Raw genomic sequence first — 26,905 nt, 5'->3', positions numbered from 1 at the left:
GTTTGAATAAATATTGATGGAAAGGATATTTGACTTGATGTACAATTACCTAAAAATAAGATCAGCTTGAACACAATGTTCGTCTCAGACAGACAGCCCTAATATACAGAAGTTGTTCACTCAACTGATTTCCATGCAGTTAGCATGTAATCAGATTGACCGAAGACCATTTAAACATAACAATTCTGAACTGGAATTGCACCACAATTCATTTTAACGGCTAACATTACCTCGGTTTAGGAACGTCACTAGTGGGGTCACCAAACGAATTAATTTTGTAACTTGACGAACAACTCTAATTTCGTTTTGAATGTCTCTCTTTCGCCATTTCTTTCAGGCAAAGACACTTCGGAAGCATATCCAGCAGACGTTTAAGCAGTTTGCCAACCTCAACGATGAGCAAAGCATCCACAAGTTTTTTGAAATCATCTCTCCCATCTATCACTTTGATAAGGAGTGCTTCAAATGTGCATTAGGGGTACGGCAGCCTTCATTTCATCAATTCCAAATGTTCTTCATGTTAGATGAGTTGTGAAGGTCAATCACACTTATCCCAGCTGCAGCATCTCATTCTGTTGGAAGCCCGGAATGTATTTATCTCTCACTGTGGAATGCTGTCATGTTAATGACTTACCAGAACCAAGCAAACTCAGTTTAGAACATTTTCCCATCGTTTTAGTTTCTCACAGGGCATCTCAATGGGTGAAAACAGAGGTATTGATTTCAAAATATAGTTATTATACTTATACTTTACAGTGGCAATAGAATTGTATTGTGTCATGATGAGGTGCACTTCTTGTGTTTATCCCTCTCGCATAACTAAATAAATTGAGTCTTAAACATGAGTATGATGTTCAGCATTTCTGAACAATGTAGCCAGTTTACAGAAATATTATATCAACATTTCTATGACGGTGTCAAACTAATTCGTGCAATACTCTCTTTATATGGAGAAATAGGGAAAATATTTTAGTCCTTCCATTGTGCTGGTGTATTATAGTAGGGTGTTCCATCGACTAACCATTTTACACTTTTGGTTTGCTGAGCCACAATTTATAGACCAAAAAGTAATTAGGACTTTTACCTCTGACTTGTGGAGATACAATTGAGTATGTTATCATATGATATCATGTATAGGACGGAAAAATATACGGTAGACAAATTATAACAGGTTTGTTCTCTCTCTATGTTCAGTCGAGCTGGGTAATATCAGTAGAGTTAGCAATCGGACCAGAGGAAGGAATCAGCTACCTCACAGACAAGGGATCAATGGTGAGTCTTATGAGTTTCTACATGTCTTGCAATGAGTAAATATGGAGTGTTACTATAGCATGCAGTTATGTGTTGCATATTTTATTTCTCCACGTTCTACATAATATAACGCTGTATCGTATCAACTTTTCCAATAATGTTCCTTTTTGAGCCTTCATGGTTGTTCACAACACTGCCCTCTACTTGTTTGGCTTGCATGTACAGTTGGCATTCATTTTTCTATGTGTATTTTGATGCTTTAAAATGTATACATAAATCAAAACTTATTATCATTTTTTTTTATTTCTCCAGCCTACCCATTTAGCTAACTTCAACCAGGTTCAATCCATCCAGTATTCACCTTTAGAAGAAAAGGACAGGAAAGGCATGCTGCAGCTCAACGTTGCTGGAGCTCCAGAGGTGAAAATGCGCACCCACACACACACGCACACACACACACACACACACACACACACACACACACACACACACACACACACACACACACACACACACACGCACACGCACATATATACACACACACAGATGTTCCTTAAAATAAAATGGTGCTGCTTATCAGACTAATGTCTACATGTTTTGTGTGCATGCACAGCCTCTCACAGTCACCACAGCATCTTTGACTACAGCAGAAAACATGGCTGATTTGATTGATGGGTACTGTCGACTCTTCTCCTCAACGAGCCACTCCTTCATTGTCAGAGTCCATAAGGGTAGGACACACTTCCACTTGCATGTATATCAGGCTTATTGCCAACGGTTGCAATTTATGGAGATCACCTAAAATGTGAATGTGTCGAGTGTGTTTGAATATTGTTAATATTGTACGATACGTCTGTGTAAGCTCTCAGTCGTAAATCTTAGCGAAAGAACATAGATGGTTTGAAAGGGGGGTAAAAGAAGCGATTCTTATAAAACAACAAAATCCTTCATTAAACCGGTCGGGTGGGGTGAGGTTCAATTTGGATCGTTCATACAATAGCCTGCTTAGGCAAAACAGGTTAGGCAACTTTCGTAATGCTGATGAGGGTCGTTATGCTGATGAGGTGATACCGGTGGGAGTGGGAGTAATAGGCCAGTCGTTAGTCCGGAATGTAGGAACAATCAGTGGGGCCACAGGGGGGGGGTCCCGCGCCCCCCCCCAACCTGAGAGTAGGGACCTATCATAGCTGTGTCCGGCGCCACCATGTCTGGACATTAGGGATATATAAATAGGGCCGATACGACCAGTCAGACTTTAGTTCGCTGACGAAGCCTCTTGGATAGGAGGCGAAACGTCCGAAACCTTCACTTTTGTACAGATGACGGCTGAAGAAACCTTCTCATTAATATTGTACGATATTACAGTCATCCAACTAGATAATTAATACTGCTTTTGACTGAAGATGCTTGTCACTTTGAATAACTGTCTTGCATTTGCCTGCCCTCAATAAGATAGCTTTATTTTGTCTTGCAGATGGGGATACCAGAGCGTTACCATCTATCCCAAAGTAAGTATGAGAATGTTTGATAAAGTCTGTGCAAAGTATAGGTGTGATGTAGAATAAGCTGCCTCTTAACTCATTCACTGCCAGATGATCTACAAAAATGTGTCCACTCCAGTGCCAGGGTTTTCACTCAAATTGCAGGACCCACAGAATATTGAGATGTAGGACTACATGAACATTCAAAGCAGCGTAATTAGAATCAGAAACCTTGGACTCCTCTTTCAGTAGAAAAAAAGAGTCAGTTCCCAACGTATATGGGTCTGGTGTTATCTGAGCTTGAAACAAAAAACAAAAATCACTGTCATATGGAGAATATACTCATTCCCATCTCGGAAATACACATACTATTTTCAGATTTTTCGTTTCATAATCAACATGAATGTTTGCTAACATGGCTGGGTGCTAACTTTAGTATTCCAATGCAGAGTGTCAAATCACGAGAGGCGGATGGAAAAACGGATGGATGGAGTACGAACCAGAGCGTTTTGTGTGTCAGGTAGAACACTCATTGTGGCCTTCTCCCTCAGTCTCTGTCATCGTCTGCTAAGTTTATGATCTGAATGACTGCTGAGTGAGTGAAGGCTTTGTAGATGTCTCTGTGCGTGTGTGTGTGTTTGTGTGTGTCCCCTCTTTCCCCTCTGAAACCCCTTCTTTGTTTGCAGTGAAGTGCCTTTTTCACACCATATGTTTGCATGGTGAGCTTTCACTGCCACTTGTCTTTGACTCCCTCAAACTTTGCCAGGTTTCTTAACGTCTGAATAGCTCCCAGTTACGCAACATTTTTAAAATGACTGAATCAATGTAATGCAATGCAACACAAGATAGTAGTCTAAATCCTAACAGTCCGTGCATACTAATCTTTCAAATTCTCTCCTCCCTTCTTTGTATTCATCTTTTGCCGCATGTGGCTTCAACAGGGCACAATAGTGGCGATGGTAAACAACATTTTTTTCTTTTACATTCCCGCTTAACTGGATTTTACTGCAAGCTGAGAAAGAATCTGTGTGTCTGTAACTGATGCCGCTTTCTCCATGACTCAATCTGTTTTTGTGACACATTCTGGAAAGAACAGCAGTTTCCATCCCTCCCTCTTCCTCTTTGTGTCTGCTTCTCACCACTGCACATCACTCTTTTCTGTCCCCGTCATTCGCAAGTGTATTAGTTTGACCGTAATTATTTTGCATGTGCTCGGAGTTGGATATGGTGGCATTCTTTTGGACAGGTAACTTGTGTCAAATCCTTTTTTAATTTCATTTAAAATGATTTAGTTTAGTACGTGTATGATACTTTATACATGATGTTGTATTTTATACATTTATGGGTAATCATTTGAGGCTTAGGTTTTTCCTTTTTGTCAACAGAAACGGATGACTATGCTGAGATCATAGATGAGGAGGACACCTACACAATGCCTTCAAGTAAGTAGACCAATATATACATTTTGCTTTGTGGATATCATGTGACCATTGTGAAAATCCAATGACAGTGTGGTGAAGAAAATGCAGTGTCCCAAAGGGTTGTATGCGTGTATATGTATAAGCGTGCGTGTGTGGTTCTCGTCTCATATTTAGCGTGTCCTTTGCTCATCTAAAACAGATTTATTTCCACCATGGAAATCTCTCAATTTGGGTTTAAAAATATTTCGCTTCCATCACATTGTTCTCATTCTTGTCTTCAATTACTCAGATAAGATGTCTGTTTCTGTGCATTGTTTTATTATGCTCATAATCGCATACCTGGAGACGTCACAGAATCCACCATATGATATTGTGGTAGAGAAAGTAACTCGACATCATTGTGATCATTGTGCGTTTATGTGTGTGTGTGTGTGTGTGTGTGTGTGTGTGTGTGTGTGTGTGTGTGTGTGTGTGTGTTTGCATGTGTGTATTTGTGTGTGTGCGCGCATTTGTATGTAACTATGTCCGATTTTTTTTGTTTGTTATTACTATTAAATTGATTACATTGAGGTATGGAAAGGTACAGTATTGGAGCATTTCTATGATTTCCTTTGGCTTTTAGATACAGTAAAGTCTCGTTATATCGATATTCAAGGGAGTCCGAAAAAATATCGAGATAACCGGGACTATCGATATATCCGACCCTGTTTGCATGTAATTTTCTCCGTGCGTGCATAGAAATAGTATCGATATAACCGAGACTATCGATATATCCGATATCGATATAACGAGACTTTACTGTACTTGTGCTTTTTAGTTACTTTCCATGCAAAATGCCTTGTATTTTTCTTCAAATGAATTAGAGGTGGAAAAAAAGGTTCTGAGGCCGGTGCAGTCTTCTAACTGAATACTAAAAAAAGTTGGAAAAACAGGTGCTGTTGTCAGATTGAGTAATCTTGCCTAGAAAGGGGAACACTTAAAGCATACATAACCTGTATCTTTATAGACACACATGATATTTTTGTATTATCCGTGTGTCTCAAGATTTAGTAACACTTTTGCTCAAGATATTTCTATGCTAATACCTGCAGTATCTTTCTGAACTTGCACCTTTTCAAATCAACAATCACTGAAATATTCGAAGGTTGGTGGTCTTTGTACTCACAGCTAGTTATTTTGTCTCCTATCAATAACCAATTTCCTCAGAATACTATGGACTAGATCAAGGTAATGATTTGAACATACTATATGAATAGTTATCTTGTGGTTGTACTTTGATTTGGTGGTGGTTGTGATTCTCGTTTTATGTCTGCCTGCAACAGTAAATGAACATCTTAAAGTACTGTTTTATTGTGCAACCCTAACCCTCCTCCTTTGTGTTCACATTTGTATTGCCACTTATGGGGCAAATTGGCCTGGGTTGTCCGACATGAATTTCAATGAAAAAAGGAAATAAAAAAGAGGAATCAACATTTATATGGTGTCTTTGTAATATCAAGATTTCAATGTACTTGAACAAGCAGAGAAAAATGAAATCACTATTGGTCAAGCATATATTACCGACTCTCACATACATACATTTTGACTTTATGCCCTGAGTAAAACATGAAGTTCAAATTTGTGTATGACATCATGCCCTGGAACACAAATGCAAACTTTGTTTCCCGGCATGTTCGGCTTGAATTGCTGATGCTGTTGTTGCATGCAGACTGCTACCAAGCTTGCCAGAGTAGTTTGATTAATTTATTTGTTGAAAAGTAATTCAGTGTCAAATTTACTAGCAGACAAAAGACATGCTGCAGGAGAAAACGCTACACACCCTGCACACAATAGTTCAAGTGAACTCAGATAGTGCGCACTTAATCGCATTAAAATGATAGGCCTATGCGTGGTGCTCTGACAAGCTTAGTAAGATTGTGAGTATTGGAATGTTTGTTTGGTTCTAATTGTCTTCATCTTGTGTCTGTGTGTGCTTGTGTTCATGTGTATATTGTATATTCAGCACAGGATTATGAAATTCAACGCGATCATATTGAACTGGGCCGCTGCATCGGTGAGGGTCAGTTTGGGGACGTCCACCAAGGAGTCTACATCAGCCCGGTAGGTATACACACAGAGAAACACATCGCAAAATATTTTGTTTCTGTTGTAAAGTTTTATGATGAATCGTATACTATTAGGACAGCGGAAAAAATCATTGGCACCGCCCTACCCACTCTCGAGGACTTGCACACTGCAAGAATCCGAACAAGGGCGCGGAAAATCCTACTGGACCCTCCGCACCCTGCCCACCACCTTTTCCAGCTACTCCCCTCAGGCAGGCGCTACCGACCCATCTGCACCAAATCCAGCAGACATTTAAACAGCTTCTTCCCCCAAGCCATTAACTCTTTGAACTCTTCAACAGTAGCCAAAATGGAACTGTATAGTGCCACTTAGCAGTTTTTTTGACGACGATACTAGTGCAGCGTGTTCTACCGGAAACAAATTCCTTGTGTGTTCTACATACTTGCCAATAAAGATGATTCTGATTCTGATACTATTTATTCCCTGTGTATGCCAATTTACGCGATGGGTTTTGTCAATGAAAAAGATAGTGGAAATCATAAAAGCAGATCACTCAAGGGCTATCTTGAAATTACTTGCCATCCTGCCATTTTTCTAATAAAAATAGTCATCTCTGCCCTTGGGACCCTTGCAGACATCCAAAACAAGAGACAAAAGGACATCATTATTTTTGTGTGAGACCACGTTCATCACTTTGTGACTTTACGAATTTAACTTGTTTAAATGTATCAGAATCAGAATCATCTTTATTGCCAAGTATGTAGAACACACAAGGAATTTGTTTCCGGTAGAACACACTGCACTAGTATCGTCGTCAAAAAAACTGCTAAGTGGCACTATACAGTTCCATTTTGGCTACTGTTGAAGAGTTCAAAGAGTTAATGGCTTGGGGGAAGAAGCTGTTTAAATGTCTGCTGGATTTGGTGCGCATGGATCGGTAGCGCCTGCCTGAGGGGAGTAGCTGGAAAAGGTGGTGGGCAGGGTGCGGAGGGTCCAGTAGGATTTTCCGCGCCCTTGTTCGGATTCTTGCAGTGTGCAAGTCCTCGAGAGTGGGTATGGAAATATCCTCCTCTGTGAGTGGTCCCGTGGCTACAGATAAAGGGTTTAATTTTACCATGTAATCCAAATCCCTTCAGTAGTATAATTAACATTACAATCTGTAATCCTGGATCCTCTCCCCTTTAGTTAAGACAATTCTTGGGATTGAATACAATCACCAGTAATTACAAATTAAGAAGTTTGATGGGTGTAATGAGGGAATACATGATGGCAGCTAGCATTCTATACGTGGATGTGGAATATGGATTTTGATGGAAATGGATGTCATTGTGTGACAACCGGACAAGACAAAACCAAGAGAAGGGCAAGATAATGTGACACATCTAACCATGACTAACAGTCATCTGAAAATATACTTGAAAAGACATTTAAACCAGACATTTTTAATCTGACCTAACAAGAGGTTGTGAACTCACATGGATGAAGTGCAGTCTGACTGACAGGTCACAAAAAATACAATATTATTATGTTCATACAATAATATAGTATATTTTGACAGGCATGTGTCAGACAGTTAATCGAGTATGTTTGTAAATGGAACATATTAAGGAGTGTGCTTTCCAAACACAACATAGTTTAATGAAAATTATTTGACAAAAATGTATCAAGCCTGTTTTTGAATAATACATATTTTTATTAGTAGCAGTAAAGGATACTAAATGGCTTAACACTTGGGTGTTGTTGCCTACAATACTATTTAGTGCAGTTGTTCATGTTTTGGTGTATTTCGCAGGAGAATCCAGCATTATCTGTGGCCGTAAAGACGTGTAAGAATTCTACATCAGACAGTGTCAGGGAGAAATTTCTCCAAGAAGCACGTAAGCCTTTCATGTGTGTTTGTTGAAGAGCAACATCTGGGTGTTTGGAGCATATTGTCAAGAAGCCACCTTGTCACCTCATTTAGTCACCATGCGTCAGTTTGACCATCCTCACATTGTGAAGCTGATGGGTGTCATCACAGAAAATCCAGTCTGGATTATTATGGAGCTTTGCACACTCGGAGAGGTAAAATAACGACAGTACGCACAATATTACTTGTGATGGTAGATAATACTCTAATGTGTGTTTTTTTTCTTCTTTTATGTGCCTTCCGTAGCTGCGTTCTTTCCTACAAGTAAGGAAATACAGTCTAGACCTGGCCACTCTCATCTTGTACTCCCACCAGCTCAGCATGGCTTTGGCCTACCTTGAGAGCAAACGCTTTGTGCACAGGTGTGCTGCCTTACTTGCAGGCTTTTTATTTTATTTTATTTTTCTTTGGGGGGGGGGGTGTGTCCATTCATGTCTTAATGTCTCAAATAGAAATAGCAATGTCTCAAATATCCATCAGAAAAGCACATATAGGTACACCTACCATTACTGAACTATTCAATTTCACTGCTCATCCAATGGGATGTTTTGATACTGCAGATGCCCAAGAAACATTTTCAATTACTCTGTCTACGATTGTGCGTAGTGTTGCACAAATAACCTGTCTTTGTCTGTTGTCTATCAGTGGAACTATTAGTAACTTCCCTGATACAAAATACTGTAGGCCGGTGACATTCATGATTATCACCAACCACTGAAGACTTCAGAATTGTTTCATGTTTTCCTCTGCAGGGATATAGCAGCACGGAACGTCCTGGTATCAATGGTTGATTGTGTGAAGCTGGGTGATTTTGGTCTGTCAAGGTACATGGAGGACAGTTCTTATTACAAAGGTAAGAGTGTCAACTCTCTGTCTTTTTCATCAGATAAAGCTATCTGGATAGTCGCTTTGGCTAAACAGTAGCTCCCATTTTTATCTTCAGCATCCAAGGGTAAACTGCCCATTAAATGGATGGCTCCTGAGTCCATCAATTTTAGACGATTTACCACGGCCAGTGATGTCTGGATGTTTGGTAAGCTTTGCATTATCCAACTATTGTGTCCCTGAAAAGTGATTCTGATTCTGAATGATAGCTGATTGTTTACATTTACATGCGCTAATATTTGCTTCATCGTTGCTCTTGTGGGGTTTTTGTCTAGGTGTCTGCATGTGGGAAATTCTGATGTATGGAATTAAGCCTTTCCAAGGTGTGAAAAACAACGACGTCATTGGGAGAATAGAGAATGGTGAACGACTAGCCATGCCCCCTCAGTGCCCTCCTACCCTATACAGCTTGATGACAAAGTGTTGGTCGTATGATCCAAGCAAGAGGCCACGCTTCAATGAATTGAAAACCCAGCTCAGGTATTTCGTTGGTATGGTTTGAGTGTGTATAAAAAATATATATGTTTGAATTTGTCTTGCCCGCTCTGGGATATGCATCACCGTTCTCAACTAACTATAAGGCTGTCTGCTATTTCTCTGTTCAATTTCCAATCTAAGCGAATTCATTTGTTGATTCATATTCACGATATAAATCTCTGACAATGTAATTTATGGCCATATTGCTTCTGTAAATTTAATCCTAACCTCCCCTGTTCCAAGCTGTCTGTTGCCTTACTTAGTATAGTATTTTTTTTTGATTTTGAGAAGAGACAAATGTTTTCTTTGGATTCACGAGTGATGTACCTGTCGACTCCTGGTCACTGCAACAATACCAATGCGTTGCCGGTCCCAAACTGGATAAAACAAATGAACAAAAAATTAACAAACAAACAAACATGTAAAAATCTGGCATAGAAGCCATTCCAACAAACTCATGCAGTGACTCGTGCCAATCACTGATGGTGTGTGTGGGAAACCAAAGTATTTTAAAAATGACTTTGTGTACTTCCATTGGATTTTAAACAGTTTTACCAATATGACAGTGAAGTTTTCTTTCATATTTTAGACAGCAGGTGTCACTGTGGTACTGTACAGTCAAGTAATTAATTCCACAGGACTTAACTGAATGTTTAATATTTATAATCACATTAAATAGTGGCTCTCTTCAATATGAAATCACAGATTCGTATATGATGCTCATGATGACAGATGCTACCATGAGATAGATCAAAATACGTCTGTGTTGGTCAAGCTTCCTATTTGGTTCTACACATGTGCGACCCATGAAGGGAAAAGCCGAAAGGAAAAAAGAGGAAGACTGCATCACAAAGTTTCCTTGATGCACACATGTATTTTCATTTCCAAGCACCAAAGAAAAAAGGAAATGAGCGCACATTTTTTAAGTGCTGTGGGTTTTATAACATTTCGCCAGCATGACACGACTTGAATTCCAGTGTGACACCTGTTTTTTTTGGTCACTTTTTCTGACTCCACTAAACCCAATTTCTTCGCATTGTGGCTGAACCCTATGTCTTTGTAATCTCGTTGTCATCATTGCATTAATAGCTTTATTTTAATCCATCTTTATAGAACTTTCAGTCACCTTGTACGAACATGCCATGATTTTGATGGCATATTCATGATGGCTCTGAATTTAGAGTGATGCAAAACCGACAAAATGTTTTTTTTTTTTTTTTTAAATTGTATTTTAAAGGAGTTGTTGAGGGGGGTCATTAATTCTCATGAAAGTCATTGGCTGGAAAAAGTAATGCTTTTAAGGGTCTAAGCGGGTTTGGTTCTCTGTTGGTCTGGAAAACATTTACAGTAAAGTCTCGTTATATCGATATTCAAGGGAGTCCGAAAAAATATCGATATAACCGGGACTATCTATATATCCGACCCTGTTTGCATGTAATTTTCTCCGTGCGTGCATAGAAATAGTATCGATATAACCGGGACTATCAATATATCCGATATCGATATAACGAGACTTTACTGTATATCATATTATCAATTATAGGTCTTGACTGCCAAATATGCAGCTCTCGGCTTCCCTAACCGTTTTACTCGACAGAGGACCGATGTGTTTGTGTGTGTCTGCGTGTGTGTGTCTGCATGTGTGCGCGCGCGTGTGTGTGTGTGCGTGCGTGTGCGCGCGTGTCAGTGTGTGCAGAGACCCAGTGGGCAGCTGCCAGGGGCTGCAACTTGCCAACGAAAACAGCGAAAGACAGAATAGTGAGTGAGATGAGTGCAAGAAAGGGTCTCTGGTCTTTAGTCGCGCTCTTCTCCAGTAGTCAGACTTCTTTTTCTTCCATTGTGAGACGTGATCTCTTTTTTTCTGCTGCTTTATAGCATATTACTGTTAACATGAAAGAAGAATCTTGTTTTGTCTTGTTAGTGATGGAGAAATTGTTGCGGTTGTTCAGCTTGGTCCCCTCAGTGCACCTCATTAGTGGATTTTATAGGTTGTAAATGTTGAGTGGATGCACTGCTGCAGTTATATTGTCCCGCTGTTGAGGTAAAGTCTTGCCTTCTCCATTTTTCTTTTCAATGACAAATGTAACAAGTTTGTTTATTTCCTCCAACTGAAGTACTGTGTATCTAGTGTCTGAATTATGCTGCATGTACTGTATTAAAAAAAGATGGTTACTTCCTATACTGTTGAATTTCAGAGTTGTGTGGCCCTTTTCTCAGCAGTGAGGAAAAATGGTGGTTTTAACATTTCTTTATCTTAAAAACCTATTTGTTTTTATAAAATGGCAACATGTCCCAAGTGCTGAGGGGTAATGCATTGGTCCTACTCTTTGGCATCCTTTTATTGTACATATGAAGAGAAGGCATTCAAACTAAACCGTGATTCAACATTCAGAAGATTTGCATTCTGAACATGTTTTGGGGTTTTTCATGTTATTTAAAGAGTTTGTAAAAGTGAAATTGAGTACACATATGCAGGACCGAAGATACAATTTTTAATTTAAGGTGTTTTGGGTTTGTCTTTTGTCAACATGTGGACTTTTACTGAAGTCATTTAAAGGACAACCGACGTCTCCGGACAAGTTGTGTCCATAATTTGTAAAATGGCTTCAAATGACTTCTACTAAGGGTATTTTAAAAAGATTCCACTGCATATAGCTATATTTTACGTTTTAAGACTCGCATTGAATATTCAGGAAGTATTGTTTTTGACGAGTCCGTATGTGACGTCACTAAAGGAACGCCTCCTGACTGAAAAAAAGACATTGTAGCAGTCCTTCCATCACGTAAATGTATTTTGCTGTATTGTTTGGTCTGAAAACCTGGTGTTGCACCCAAAAGCCGCCAGAAGAGGGTGTCCAAGCTCCATATAAGGAATTTATCAGCCTGTGGAAACGGAGGTGGCCACAGTAGGTGGCCATTCTGTGGCTCTTTTCTGGTGATCGTTTCTCCCCAATGTTTCCGCAAAATGGCATGGAATAAATTCTTTAATCAATTGCAAACATGTATGCTTTCCTCTTCAGAACTATTAGAATCATATTCATAACTTGATGAGTAACGAGAAAGCATATTCTCCGAATCTGAAGCCATTGTTTTGATTCTGCAGCAATGCGTGACGTCACGAACTGGGGGCGGGACTTTCTGAAAATGCCCAATTCGCAGCTCAATTTTTTGCAGATTTTGGACACTTTAAGTCATTTTTATTGGTGTTTTGCATTTGACTAAAAATATCATACCGCGTGTTTTGGGTATTTTAGATGCTATAAAACGTTTTTCTGATGTCAGTTAAGAAACAAAAAAGTGACGTCGGTTGTCCTTTAAAGTTAAAACAAAAGCAAAAGAAACCAAATTGTCCTTGGTTATGAGAAGGACTGCAAATATGGTATTTCTAATGTATTTTGCATTACACACAGTGATAGATTTTAAGGTTAATACACTCTATTCGAATAGCAGGGGTATATAGGTACAGCATTTTTAATTTATGCTGTCCGTTGGTTGCCACTATAGTTTACATTGGACAGCTTTCAGGTGAGAACAGCATAAAATTCTCACAAAATTGAAGACTCAGCTTTCTTGGCCTGTGTAAATAAATAGACCTTGCTGTTTCAGATTGTGGTTTAATGTAGTTGGGAACAAGTGTTCATGTTACTAGGAGGTGAAGTGATCATTGTTGGGCCTCCTCAATGATTTGATTTGCTGGAGTGAGGCAGGTTTATGTGATGCATTGATATAGTTAATGTAAAGAATTAGTGTGAACAATTGCTCATGACAAAACACAGACAATACCTAAAATTGAAGCTCAACCGTGATGGCGACCGAAATAATCAGAATTTAGTACCTTATCTGTAATGTATTTGTTTTTACAATGTTTTTATCAGTAAACCTGACTGGGATTGTCCCCATTGAAACTTGTATAGATGTGCATTCTAATAGGAATAAAGAACGAGGCCTGCCATCAGATTAACTTAGACAGGTGTAGACACACGTGCAAACACACGTGGCCTGAGACAACAGAAAATGTGGTAAGGGGGCAGGGTGATGATGTTTCTCAAAATAGCATTTCATCTTGTTGAGGGTACGAGGGTAGAACATGCGCACAAACCTCCAACAGGCCGGAACATCACCTCTTCTGCTCATCTGGGAATCTTTCTCATTTCATTTACTTAGCAGTTTTTATTTCATTCTATTTTTGCATACACTTATACGGTAAGATATGAAAATACGAACATATCTGAAGTTGGTTTAGCATTAGGTTGAGATGCGGTGGCAAATGTTTTGGTTGCTCTCTTTTGTGGTATCAATATTCTATTTCATTAAGAGGTGCGCTCGATTTGCTTGACGGTAAAGGTACATCATTTATCGTTAATGTTTCTATGGCCGTCCATTCTTAACTCATTCGCTGCCATTCCCAAATTTATTCGGGAATTGAAAAGTGTGGTGTGGAGCGTTATTCCCGAATTTGTTCTGGTTTTGTTTTTTTCTTGCGTGGTGTGCCGATACAGCACTGGTCCAGACCTCTGACAATGTTTTTTCCCTTTTACGAAGGGGCAGCATTTGCCTTTTGCCCATGTTAGCGCTTTGTTACAGCTTCAGCTGTTGTTAAAGACTGATATAAATCACTATATATGTATTGTATTGTATTGTATTTTGTACAGACACCTCCAGACCCATATAACTTAGGGATCAACTCTTGTGTTCTAGTCTAAGGTTTCTAACACTGTATTGAATGTTTATGTAGTCCTAAAATTTGTGGGTCCTGCAATTTGAGTGAAAATGACAAAAACCCTGGCAGTGGAGTGGACACATTTTTGCACATCGTCTGGCAGTGGATGAGATAAAAACCTGATTATTGTCGATTGATTCAGGTGGTATTGTTTTTCCTTAAACTTGAAATGTTTGACGGTGAAAAGACACTTGTGAGGGACTGCCTGATATATTGGACCAAAACTCAAAAGTACAGGTTTCCTTTCAAATGAAATCCAGGATTGTACTGGATACTCCTACTGCCGGAGTTCAGCAGTTACCACGCAACAAAATAAAAACCTTGTCTACATTCCTTTTGACAGTACCATTCTAGAAGAGGAAAGGGCTCAGCAGAAGGAGAGGAACAGGATGGAGATGAGGAGACAGGTCACTGTATCTTGGGACTCGGGAGGGTCTGATGAAGCACCCCCAAAAGTAAGTCAACCACTCGCTTCCCATTGCTTCAGATTCTTTTCACGTGACTGAGTGTGGACATGTCGAGCAGAACAGGGATCCTATTGTATGAATAACAATTGATTCACAATTGTATGCCTGCAGTTTTGGTGCTCCTTCACCCAATTCACTACTCAAATCGCAGTGATTAAAATTCCGATCAAGCAGATTTCTTTACACCACCGTTTCCTTCAGTACTATAACTGGAAAATGTGACATTACTACTTGCACTTCATGAGTCAGAAAGCCTCAGCCCGCCTTCCACGAAAACCCTCCCAGCTTGTTTCCCCAGCTACTGCTACTTTATCCCTGCTTACAGCCATCATTCCCCTGCTGTTAACATCTGTTAACTCCCCCTTATAGTTTCAAATACAAGGTCATAGAGTATGTTATCAATGTCTTCATAGTTGTAAGGCTTCATTAATGCATATGCAAATGCTACCCTGACGAGTGTCTTTTTAATTAACCTTTGATTGGATTGGATTGGATTGGATATGCCTTTATTAGTCTCACAGTGGAGAAATAGTGGATAGATGAATTTAAAGATGTTAACAATCATTTATTTTGCTTCTTCCCCATTTGTGCATTCCTCCCAAACACCTTTGATATATTCTATGCGTTTGTGCCTCCTCTTTCTTTTTTTTCTATTGTGTTTTCAGCCCAGTTGTCGTTATTCCCTTCAGCCCACCTTCAGTTTGGATTGTCTGTCCGCTTCCCCGCTTCACCATTGCCATCAAAACCAACACTTTGCCTCACAGCTTTCCCCCTGCCTCAGAAATCCTCCTCATTCAGCGACCTGCTACTCCTCTCCGACACCTCCTCCCATTTCATCCCTTATATTTACCCATCATTGTGATACCTTTCCTTACGAGTCGCATCTTTTTCACAATAAAACCGTCATGGGATCTTTGAATCACAGCTGCCCTTTCTCCCAGCGCCACAAAAACCCAGGGTCCATTGTCCACCTGCAGTCTAATGCTGATTTCTGTCCTAGACCTAAAAATTCAGAGAGCCTGACTAAAGGCAGCTGCACATACAAAACAAATCCCCCTTCTGAAGACCACCCGCCTTGTTCATCCCACTCAAAAGCAAACAGCTCCCCTTCCCCTGTAGGACACTTCACACAACTCCCTTCCCTTCCTACTTGCAATTCTCAAAATTTTATCTTGTCGAATGCTTTGTCCTTCAACCTCCAGAACACCACTCCCAAGACTAATTCCAAATGTAAGTGTTCTGTTGCCTAGCTAGCCCCTGCAACCCTACATTACTCTTCCACACCCTGACAAACCAATCTCAATGCTGTCTGTTTGTACTCCGTACACCAATGCTCCTCATCCTCATGAACAAAGGCCAGGTCCTCGTTGCCTTGCCCACACGTCTTGTCTCACCTCCTGCACGCTACCTGCTCACAGACCATTCAAGGCAGGTTATGCAGTTCGGCAATAACGTGCATTCAAAAACTACGACTTACTTGCAATAGATTGGATTGGATTAGTCATTATTAGTCTTGCAGTGGAGATATTTACATCAAAATATAATATAATAGAAATTCATTCTATAATGTTGCAACATTCCTTTTAAATCACACACTCTGAACACTGCAAGTACAGTATATACCAGACATTTTTATCTTTAATCTTGCGAAAAAAAATTGAACTACTCCTCAAATCCACAATGCGTGTGTGTGTTTTTGTCACGGTTTGCAAGGTGGTGATGGTGGGTGCGGATCCCAAAAAGCAGGCTGGAGGGAGCAGGAGGTTGTGATTGATAAATTGTATTAAAATAATGTCAACAGGAACAAAATCTATAACATCAAAATCTTCTGAACGGAAAAAAATACAAAGTATCAAAAGAAAACCAATATTAAAAGTCCGCCAAGATTAAACAAACACATGCACTGCACACAATGCTACATACAACAGCATACAATGCGTTCAACATCATACAACAGTGCATCAAACAACAATGAAATTCAACAATTACCCGACACCGAATGGTCGTGCCAGGGGTCCTTTTGAGTGTCACTGATTGGAAACGACCAGCACCCGTGCAGGTGCAGGCGGGACCGACAGTGCCCCCCGTTAGTCGCCAACCAGATCATGACAGTTTTATATTACACGCAGTTTGCATTTCTTTTTGCCCAATTTTCCCATGTATATGTATATATATGTATATGTATATACCTGTATCTATATATATATATATATATATATATATATATATATATATATATATATATATATATAGTAAAGTCTCGTTATATCGATATTCAAGGGAGTCCGAAAAAATATCGATATAACCGGGACTATCGATATATCCGATCCTGCGCCGAACTGCATTAAACAAAAGCCGCCAAAAGAGGGCAGCCAAGCGCCATATAAGAAACGGAGCTGGCCATTAGCTCCCTTTTTTTTGGGTGAGAGATGTTCCCCCAATGTTGCCTCAAAATGGCACATATAATTCTTTAATGATTGTAAACATGTATGCTTTAATCTTCAGAACTACAGTGTATTTGAAACATTCATAACTGGATGTGTAACAAGAAAGCATATTATCCGAATATGAAGCCATTGTTTGGATTCACAAGCAATGCAAGACGTCTTGGCGTGAAGTCATTTTTATTTGCATTTGAATAAAAAGTGACATCGGCTGTCCTTTAATACACAGTATGGAATGTTAATAATTTTCAAAATCATCGCGCTTCAGCAGACAAAACAAGAAACATTGTTGCAAAAAACGATTGCATTCATATACAGTACAGTGGGCATGTACATAACACAACAGGGAAACTGCAACGCTTACATCTTACTGTATTATGTATACAATTTAAAAAAGTCATCAATCTTCTTCTGCTTCCCATTTTTACCTTTTAACACAAACACTTCAATCTCGTCTGCTACACACGAGCTAGCGTCTGAAAATGAAAATGGTTCTGCTACACGGGTGCTGGGCACGTAACCAAGTCACCTGACCAAGTCGACCAATGGCGCGACTGATGGCGTGACACGTAACCAAGACACGTGACCAAGTTGACCAATGGCGCGACCGATGGCGTGTCACGTGACAAAGTCACACGGCCAAGTCGACCAATAGCGCGACCGATGGCGGCTCATGTGACCAAGTCGACCAATGGCGCGACCAATGGCGGCTCATGTAACAAGACACGTGACCAAGTTGACCAATGGCGCGACGGATATATCGATATAAACAACAAAAATGGCCGGCAGGGGATGAAAAGGAGCACCGTAATAACCGGATTATCGTAATAACCGGGTATCGTACTAAACGGTACTAATTATACATAAAAAGACTAGAAATGTGCAAGGGAAATGAAAATAGTATCGTAATAAGCGGTACTATTGATATAACCGATATCGATATAACGAGACTTTACTGTATATATATATATATATATATATATATATATATATATATATATATATATATATATATATATATATATATTGTAATGTCATGAGAGGCTAGCTCTAGCGGGACAGGACAAGGAGCGCAATGGGCGACACAAACAAAGGTTTTAATAAAGGGTTTCAGGGGGAACTCACAAGTAACAAAGGCAAGAATAGTGTCTCTTCCAATATTTAAATCATAATAAAGTCTCTTCTGAGGTGAAACTGAAGATGGAGTTCTTTTCCATGAGTTTCTCGGCCTCACCCCTCTTGATGTCCTCCTCATGTAGCCTAGCCACCTTTAGCAAGGTCCGAATCCAGTGTCCTGTCGTATGGTCCCAACTGGCAATGAGTTCCACGCAGCAATCAGTTTCTCCACAGAGCACAGCAACAGAGCTTGTCTCAGAGCTCACACTCAGTGGCTCTCCGCCTTTAAAGCCTTGCCTGCCAATCAAGCCGTGATCAGCCACAGGTGTGGTGTTTGAATTGCTGCCTTCCACCAAATGGGGCCAAAACTCTCTCTGGGTGAAGCCATCTTAGGGGGATGTATTTGCCATCCAGAACCCAGCATCTCGTGACATCACAATATATATACAGTAAAGTCTCGTTATATCGATATCGGTTCTATCGATAGTACCGCTTATTACGATAATATTTCTATGTACGCAAGGTGAAAATTACATGCGCACAGGGTCATATATATCGATAGTCCCGGTTATATCGATATTTTTTCGGACTCTCGAGAATATCGATATAACGAGACTTTACTATATATATATATATATATATATATATATATGTATGTATGTATGTATGTATGTATGTATGTATGTATGTATGTATGTATGTATGTATGTATGTATGTGTATATACGTATATGTGTTTGGACCACCCCTGACCGAGAAAGCGACACACAATGCATTTTGCGGTACTTTGTTTGGTCTGAAAACTTCGTGTTGATCCATGTTGATGGCAAAATTAGAAGGAAAACACATAATGTGATGGTGAATCGTTGTGTGTTGCACCAAGACTATTATTTGATACGAGTTGACATAAATTCCCAGCAGACAAATCAGCCCATTTCCAACGGAGCTTGGGCGTCATCTTCTGCAGTTTCTGGGTGCTACATTGCTGTCATTGACGGCTCGAATTGATATGGGAGGACTCCTTGAATCAATTGCAAACATTTATGGTTTCCTCTTCAGAACTATTTGAAACATATTCATAACTGGATGAGTACCAAGAAAGCATCTTCTCCAAATCTGAAGCCATTGTTTTGATTATTGAGCAAGGCAAGACATCTTGGCGTGACGTCACGAACAAGGAGGTGGGACCTTCTGAAACTGGCCATTTCCGGATTCATTTTGAAGTCATTTTTATTGGTGTTTTTCATCTGACTAAAAATATCAGCCTGCGTGTTTTGGGTATTTTAGATGCTATGAAACGTTTTTCTGATGTCAGTAGGAAACCAAAAAAATGGTGCCGGTTGTCCTTTAAATGTAGTGTGTACAAACCTCATAGCACAGTAAGAACACTACAACCCAATTTATTAACTGTCTTTCAAATGTGAAAAATATCCCTGATCAATTAAAAAATTTGTCTCAAGGAATATGCAAGATATGGCATTTACAGACTATTTCGCAGATACTGGGAGGAGGAAATTGAAATAGATTAAAATAACATATGCACTGTGATTTATCAAGATTGCGTCTGTTTTTAATAAGTTTCAATCGAAGGTGCAAAGTTAAGAAATCAACATTTATTGAAAAATGGAATCACTTTCAACATTCAAAACATATTATTCCACAACGAAATTTTCAAGATCAATAATACCTACCTGTGTTAAACTCCGCTAAATCATGGATGGATTGTCCTGACCGCGCGCTCTACAAACTCGCCACGGACGCCCTCGCCTTCACGCGCAAACAGTACACGTGTACCGTCGCCAAGCACACAGACATAGGCTACCTGCAGTTAAAATTTGCATACTCGGCACGGCAGCCAATCAGAAGTCTGCTTCTTTCCTCCGGACTTTCGCGTTATAAGGTTGTGCCCTTTTGTCCGCTACCTTTTTGTCACGAGTTTCAGACACTGTTTTTAATATAATTTGGACAAGTTGGGCAGGCCGGATTAAAAAGCCTAACGGGCCGTATGTGGCCGCGTAGTTTTCCCCAGCCTGCCCTAACGCCATTGGCCCAGCTCGTCAAAGCCTCAAATTATTTGTCGGTCAATGGAATGACATTGAAGGAGAAGACAGCATTGCTATAAAGTCGGCATGATTGTGCTCAACCTGCCAGTGTGCTGCTGATTGGTCTTTTTGGTGTTTCATCACGTGGCAATTGTTTGTTCATGTCTGTGTTGGACTTTGCGTTGATGTGTCCTCAGATTATCACCCCCTATGTTTAGCTTGCTCAGAATGTCTTTCCAAATTCTCATTCCACTAGTCTTACAAACCGGCAATACTTTTAAAGATGCCACGAATCAAAATAAGATATGGGAACAATCATTCACATATTGATGGGCAGTTCATGGGCCTGTGTTGCACAGCAGTGAAACAACATTGAAGAACAAAATCATATAAACATTGGCTGTCTGCAAGCCAGCACATCATATTCAAACCATTTTACAGCCGCATTTCAGACTGGTTCTGAGTCTTTGTGACGTTTTTGTGGCTGCACTGTTTCTGCATGTCAGTCCAGCACTTTCAACTTTGTAATGATCAATGTGTCTGTGTGCCTGCAATGAATTTTGCCACAAATCTTCTGAACGGCTGCTCAACATTTTTGTTTTCATTTCTTTTTTAAGACATGCTCTGGAATGGGAAAGAATCGGGACCCTTTGTTTCTCACCAAGACCTTTTTCGTTGTTAGTTAAAAAAAGAACACTCCTTTGCAAACTGTGAAAAATAATCAGCCTTTAAATTAAACATGTGCAAAAAAGCATGCCATTGATTACGAATTAATCATATACGTTGTTGACTACTTTATATTACGATATACACTTTATCATTCAAAACACATTAATTATTCTGGGATTTAAAAAATGTTTTCCTTCTGTGATTTTTTTTTCAAGCCGCTACTGTCATGCACCAGTAGATGGTGACCTTAGCAAATCCGATAAGGGTGGGTTGAAAAAGACTGAAATGACTTGGTATGGCCGTTTGCAGCTGTAACATCTCGCCACTATGTCTTCCTTCATTCTTATAATTCTAAAATGCATGTAACAAGTAACGATGTAACTATGCTTGTTGATAGTTACAGCTTGACGAATTAAGAGTGTTGTGTATTATTACCAATAATGACCCTCTAAAAATGATTTCAGGCAGAAAGTCTGATCAACATGGATTGTAACTACCTGTTGTATCTGCTTTATCTTTTGCTGTCACCATAGCCTAGCAGACCAGGTTATCCCAGTCCCCGCTCAAGTGAAGGCTATTACCCCAGTGCCCAACACCCCGGACACTACCAGGTTTGTCAACTGCTTCATCTTCAAGTGAACTCTGCGGAGAATGTGGTTCATTCATTATACCCTGTCCTCCCTGCTTGTGTCAGATGGCAGCTTATCCGGGCCCTCATACCCTTCCTTCAATACCCAGTGCCCTTTACCCTCCGCAGGCCACAATGCTGGAAACGCATCACGCCCACACGCACCCGCGCCACCATGTCCATACACACTCACATGTACAGCACCTTCCTCAGCCACATGGACAGGACTTAGCACATTGGGCTTCAGCTATGGAGGTAAGAGACCAGCTTTCGTCTTTCATCTTGTTGCACAGCGCAAATTATTCCTCCCCAGTCTGAGAAACATCTTACGGGTGCTCCATCAAAAGCAGAGAGCAGAGAGAAACATACTCCCGGCAAAGAGTTGGGGACATTTAGCATTTATTTGGTAAAATTTCAGGATGAACTTAAAATGCACTTTAATGTTGATTTATTTTGTTCTACTTTCAACTTTTGAGTGCATATTTCCAACAGTTCTGTGTTTTAGGCCGTTTCGCACTACTTCTAACAAGGAGCTGAACGGCTCCAAATTGACAACAGGTTGTTGATTGAGGAACGCATTTTTTGGGTCAATTAACATGGGGATATAATTCGTAATCTCTTTCTGCTGTTCTTGGTTTGACATCATGAGTTGAAATTCACCACCTGCAATTGAGCATCACCATATCATTATTGCGAGGCTTCAAACAAGATGTTCGCAGGGTTGGCCACTGAGCTTAATCATAATCAGTTTTATTGGCCAGTGATGAAAAAAAAACACAAGGACTTTACTTCCCAGTGAAACCTGTTCAGAGGAATCAGAATCAGAAAACCTTTATTCGTCCCATAATGGGGAAATTTGCAGAAGAAGGAACGTAGACAATACAGCAATAAAGAACATTGGGGAGACGGAATGAGAAGCCTGACTGTAAATGTCATCAGAAGCAGGTTTCAACAAAGATATAGATAGACTAGAAGAGTTACAGAAAGTTCCAGAGGTGAACGTCCGTGAAAGTGTATTGGTCCATTCATGGATCAAATGGCTGTTGTTTTTTTGTCCAGCTTTTTGTCAGAGAACAGCAAGTCACAAGTGCAAAACGAATTGTGATGTGGAACTGTTCGAAGTTGTTTCAAAAATGCCCAAAGGTTCACCTATTAATAGCTATTATGAATTTTTAGTTCATCCAAAATTTTCAACCAAAGGTATTCTGGACTTTTGGAGTACTTTGGCGTATGGCATTGATTTCTTTTCTGAATCACCATCAACCCATACACATCCATTAGTTTCATTGTCTGCCCACTGTGTTGCTGCAGTTTTTCTCAATTTGCTGTTGGTTTTGTGTACCTTTATATGTATGCATGTGTCTTTTCATTCATACGTCCCTATTTTGCATGTTTGTTGTTGTGCACCATCTTTTTTTGGGTGTCTGTGTGTGTTCGTCTTTTGCGTGTGTGTGGCGTCTTTGTGGGTGTCTGTCCGTGTTTATGTGTAGGACAGTGCGGTAGACATGCAGCAGTGTGTAGGCCAGCAGTGCTTGTTAATGGAGGATCAGCTGATGATACAGCAGCAGCAGATGGAGGAGGATCAGAGGTGGCTCGAGCAGGAGGAAAGGCTGCTGGTAACACACAGCACACACACAGAGAAGAGAACGTTACAGGACATGTGTGACCAGGTTCTTTCAACCTTTTGCTCACCTTTTGCTTCAGAGGATTGGTATAATAACAAAGTTGTACAAAGACATATTATCATGTGTCTATGATGCTCGATTAAGTGTCAACTTCAGATGCGTTATTGATACCTGCATGGAAAAACTGTTGCGTGCATTTTTTAACTATTGTATTATTATTATTTTTTCTTTGTTGTTGTTTGTGTTCTTGCTCCAAGATGTTTGTTTTATTTGCTAAAATTCATCCCATATTTACAAACGTGCTCTCATCTGCCTAAAAAGTACTCGACTGCATTTTTGAAGCAATACTCTGGATTCTAATGCAGTCATAACAAGAAAATACCTCCCAAGGCATATTAGTTGGCGAGGGAGACTTTTAGCTCCTTATATTCAACATTTTATTTTTTCAGAACAAATCTGCTACCAAGCTGAAGTTCACAACTGTTATTTTCTGCTGACATTAGCCTCTCTGTATTTTAACAGCTCAGAATTGCTCCTAATGTGAGGCATTTCAGTTCCTGTTGGCGTCATGGTAACTTGCTGTGAAACAGAAGACGCTTGTTCACCTCAAACTGCTTTAATTTTAGGCTCTTACGGCTGGACCTATAAGATAGTGGAAAATTATAGGAGTGATTCTTTTCCTTTGAAAGATTACCTTCATAGTGCTACCATTCAATTCTGCTGTACCCCCTTCTGTGGCATGCCTGTTGTTGCACAGCATGCAAATATGGTGAAGGCCTGTCACTCCTGGTTAACAAAATGAAAGCTTACTGACACAAAAATAACAATCAAGCAAGGAAAGGGATGTTTCGACAAATGTGTGTGCATGCGCATGTGTGTTTGTCTGCATGTGTATTTGCAGGCAGGTAGGGCCTGTGTGAATTCCATGGTAATATTAGTCTTAGCGAATCTGACAATCAAGTCAACACACACAGATCCAGTGAGCGACGACACACAAGTTCCTCCCTCCAAAAAGTGTGTGTAGTTTGCTGTCTGGTTTTGTAACGCAGCACCTTCAGGGAGGGGTGAGAAGGAGGCGGAGGAAAAAGATGGGCTTTGGGGGAGAAAGTTCTCCATCCCTCCTTTTCTTTCCAACTCTCCGTCTCCGGGCTTTACAGTCATTTAAAAGTGTGCTGGAGGTTTGGATGTGTTCTCCACCACATAAACCTCCTGGCACACGCACGGATACAGATAAGAAGCACATATGAATTCCATTGCTATGCTGGTCTTCAAGTCCTGCCTTGGACAGCTGGTAGGCAAGAGGAGTGGGATTGTATGTGTACATGTCGTAGATGGTCTTTATTGGATTTGGATAGACATGAGAAAGTGGCGGTAAAGTTTCTTGTTGCCGTTTGTGTCTGCGATTGACTGCTAATTTATTGGAAGTCTTGTTCTTGAATACTGTCAGTGGTATCATATTGAAAGTGCTTGCTGCACCCCAAATTTTCCAAATTGTTTAACCTTCTGGTAAAACTTTGTTTGCGCTTTCAGTTGTCTGATGTCTTGTGTGAAACCTCATTTGGTGATGCCAGTTTTTTTTGGGGGGGCTGATTGTTGTCGTTTTTATGCGGCTAGAAACCAGAATCGAGAAGTTCTCGAGGGAGTCTGGACCGAGATGACGGAGTACTGCAGCCACAAGTAAGTCATTCCCATTTTCTGCCTCCATCAAACTGGGTATTTTTTTTCTCAGCAATGGTAGTCCAGCCGTAGTGTTGCTCAGGACAAAATGGATATGAACATGAACAACTCCGATGGCACTCAAGACAGCTTTAATCATTTTTGTCAGTGGGATTTCCTGTTGTTATTGATTATTTATGTTAAAACCAAGACTTTCCAACTTCTATCATAGCAACGGCTATTATTATTATTATTATTATTATTATTTTTAATGCATACCAACAAATAGCGTATTTTCAAAAAGTATTGAGGATAGCTATAGGCGAGTAACAGTACCAAGTGTCAGTATCCATCCGATACCAGTCTTAATATTCAGGTATCACAAGTTCTTATGAAGGCTACGGATATCAGCCACCGACATTAAAGAAAAGGCCTCCCTCCTCGGCAGTAGTATGTGCTTGTACTGTACTGCAGAAGTCTGACTTTTTTTTTCTTCCATAATCTTTTTCATTGTATTTAATGTTCAATGAATGAATACCTCATATGCACTATATTGAAACAATGACTCAAATAAGTCACAAATACTCAAAAATCTGGAAGTACAGTACAGTAAAGTCTCGTTATATCGATATTCAAGGGAGTCCGAAAAAATATCGATATAACCGGGACTATCGATATATCCGACCCTGTTTGCATGTAATTTTCTCCGTGCGTGCATAGAAATAGTATCGATATAACCGGGACTATCGATATATCCGATATCGATATAACGAGACTTTACTGTATTTCATTCTGATTGGTAGTGATTCTGCCATCTAGTGGCAAATAATACCATTGTTGTGCTTGCCGCTATATCTTGGTGACATAAATTAATTTACAAAGATACTTCTCTGTTAAATAAATGCAAATTTTTAGACCAGTTAAATTGAATTGAAAAATTTCCACTGGCTCACCTAAAGGTTTTCTGATGCGGAAAAACTGGTAAAAACACAAAGAAGTTTGAGACGACCGAGACAGGTTCTGGTTGGTCGCACTAAGAAAATGGCGCCAGCATGTGTTTCTTTTAATAACAGCAAAGTGTTACGATCTTGGAGCAGGAAATAACCCATTTGTTCTGGGGTCACCAATGAAGGGGTCAGTGGATTCCCACATCACGGCTGGTTATTAATAGAAACCCATTGCATAAGCACCAAACCGTCATCGCTGCGCTTCTCTCTTTTCATCTCTTGCTGCACTCTGTTTGTGAGTATTCAGCCCAAGTCCGACCATGAAATGCAGTTGAACGATTTTGAGCCTGGTGTCACAGGAAAATCCCACATGGGTGGTTTCAAATAAAACCGTGTTCAGACTTGGCGCGAACGTGATCCCTAAGTGAGGAGATCATTGGTAGGCAGCGCCGAGTTCAGATATGATAGATCGAGTACGCACAATGACTTTAATCAGTAATGCTCCTTTTTTTGTACTGTACAAAGGGGTACACAAGATTTATGGTCATAAGGCCGCCAATTCGATTTTGGCACTCAGACTCAGTTTTATTAAACACATTCCCACTTTGTGGTGTTTATTGTTATGCAGTACTTGATAATCCTGTATTGTCCAGTTCACATGTTTTAATGTTGGAGAATAAATTCTGAAAATGCCTCCAGATGAATTTCACTGTACTACAATGCATAGTGTCTGGTAGGTTTTCAAAATTGCCGATGGATGTGAGTAGAGTGTCAGCACTTTTCCTCAATTTCAAACTAGGAAATTTCAGCTACCTGGTTGTGTAAACGAACACACTCGAATAGACCATGAGACACATGGGCACATAGCAACCCCCCACCCCAAAAAGGGCATGGAATGTTTTTTTGTTTTCTAGATAACGGATAAAATAATTTGATATGTCTACATTCTTAATGCATTTGAGATGTCAACATTCATAACGCTTACCAGCAAGAAGTACGGGCCATGCACCGAATGTTGCCCTTGGCAACAGGGATATTTCTGTCTCTGTAATTCATCACGCTGTCTGACCTCCTTCTCCCATAGAATGTGGTTTGTGGTGG

General features: G+C 40.0%; 1 protein-coding gene across 8 annotated transcripts in view; it reads left to right on the top strand.

Annotated features, from left to right (window-relative positions):
* Window positions 1-26,905, top strand: part of LOC148896567 (focal adhesion kinase 1-like) — a 62,717-nt gene that overhangs the window by 25,515 nt on the left and 10,297 nt on the right. For 3 of the 8 annotated variants that reach the window (XM_088998720.1, XM_088998719.1, XM_088998714.1), the window contains 21 exons: window positions 338-478; window positions 1,195-1,272; window positions 1,564-1,671; window positions 1,865-1,982; window positions 2,726-2,759; window positions 3,182-3,252; window positions 3,674-3,691; window positions 4,118-4,174; window positions 5,360-5,380; window positions 6,156-6,253; window positions 8,013-8,097; window positions 8,184-8,284; window positions 8,376-8,491; window positions 8,882-8,982; window positions 9,073-9,162; window positions 9,290-9,494; window positions 14,555-14,666; window positions 21,482-21,559; window positions 21,643-21,831; window positions 23,067-23,192; window positions 24,816-24,878. In XM_088998720.1, coding sequence (XP_088854846.1) covers window positions 338-478; window positions 1,195-1,272; window positions 1,564-1,671; window positions 1,865-1,982; window positions 2,726-2,759; window positions 3,182-3,252; window positions 3,674-3,691; window positions 4,118-4,174; window positions 5,360-5,380; window positions 6,156-6,253; window positions 8,013-8,097; window positions 8,184-8,284; window positions 8,376-8,491; window positions 8,882-8,982; window positions 9,073-9,162; window positions 9,290-9,494; window positions 14,555-14,666; window positions 21,482-21,559; window positions 21,643-21,831; window positions 23,067-23,192; window positions 24,816-24,878 — 2,010 coding nt within the window. The remainder of the gene's footprint in view (window positions 1-337; window positions 479-1,194; window positions 1,273-1,563; window positions 1,672-1,864; window positions 1,983-2,725; window positions 2,760-3,181; window positions 3,253-3,673; window positions 3,692-4,117; window positions 4,175-5,359; window positions 5,381-6,155; window positions 6,254-8,012; window positions 8,098-8,183; window positions 8,285-8,375; window positions 8,492-8,881; window positions 8,983-9,072; window positions 9,163-9,289; window positions 9,495-14,554; window positions 14,667-21,481; window positions 21,560-21,642; window positions 21,832-23,066; window positions 23,193-24,815; window positions 24,879-26,905) is intronic. The other 5 variants (XR_016115293.1, XM_088998721.1, XM_088998715.1 and 2 more) reach the window with 5 other exon arrangements.

This window comes from Hippocampus bargibanti, linkage group LG06 (assembly GCF_051943395.1).
Source record: "Hippocampus bargibanti isolate YZ-2025 linkage group LG06, ASM5194339v1, whole genome shotgun sequence".
Lineage (NCBI taxonomy): Eukaryota > Metazoa > Chordata > Actinopteri > Syngnathiformes > Syngnathidae > Hippocampus > Hippocampus bargibanti.
The sequence above is the reverse complement of the archived record's forward strand: the minus strand, read 5'-3'. Positions and strand labels throughout refer to the sequence as shown.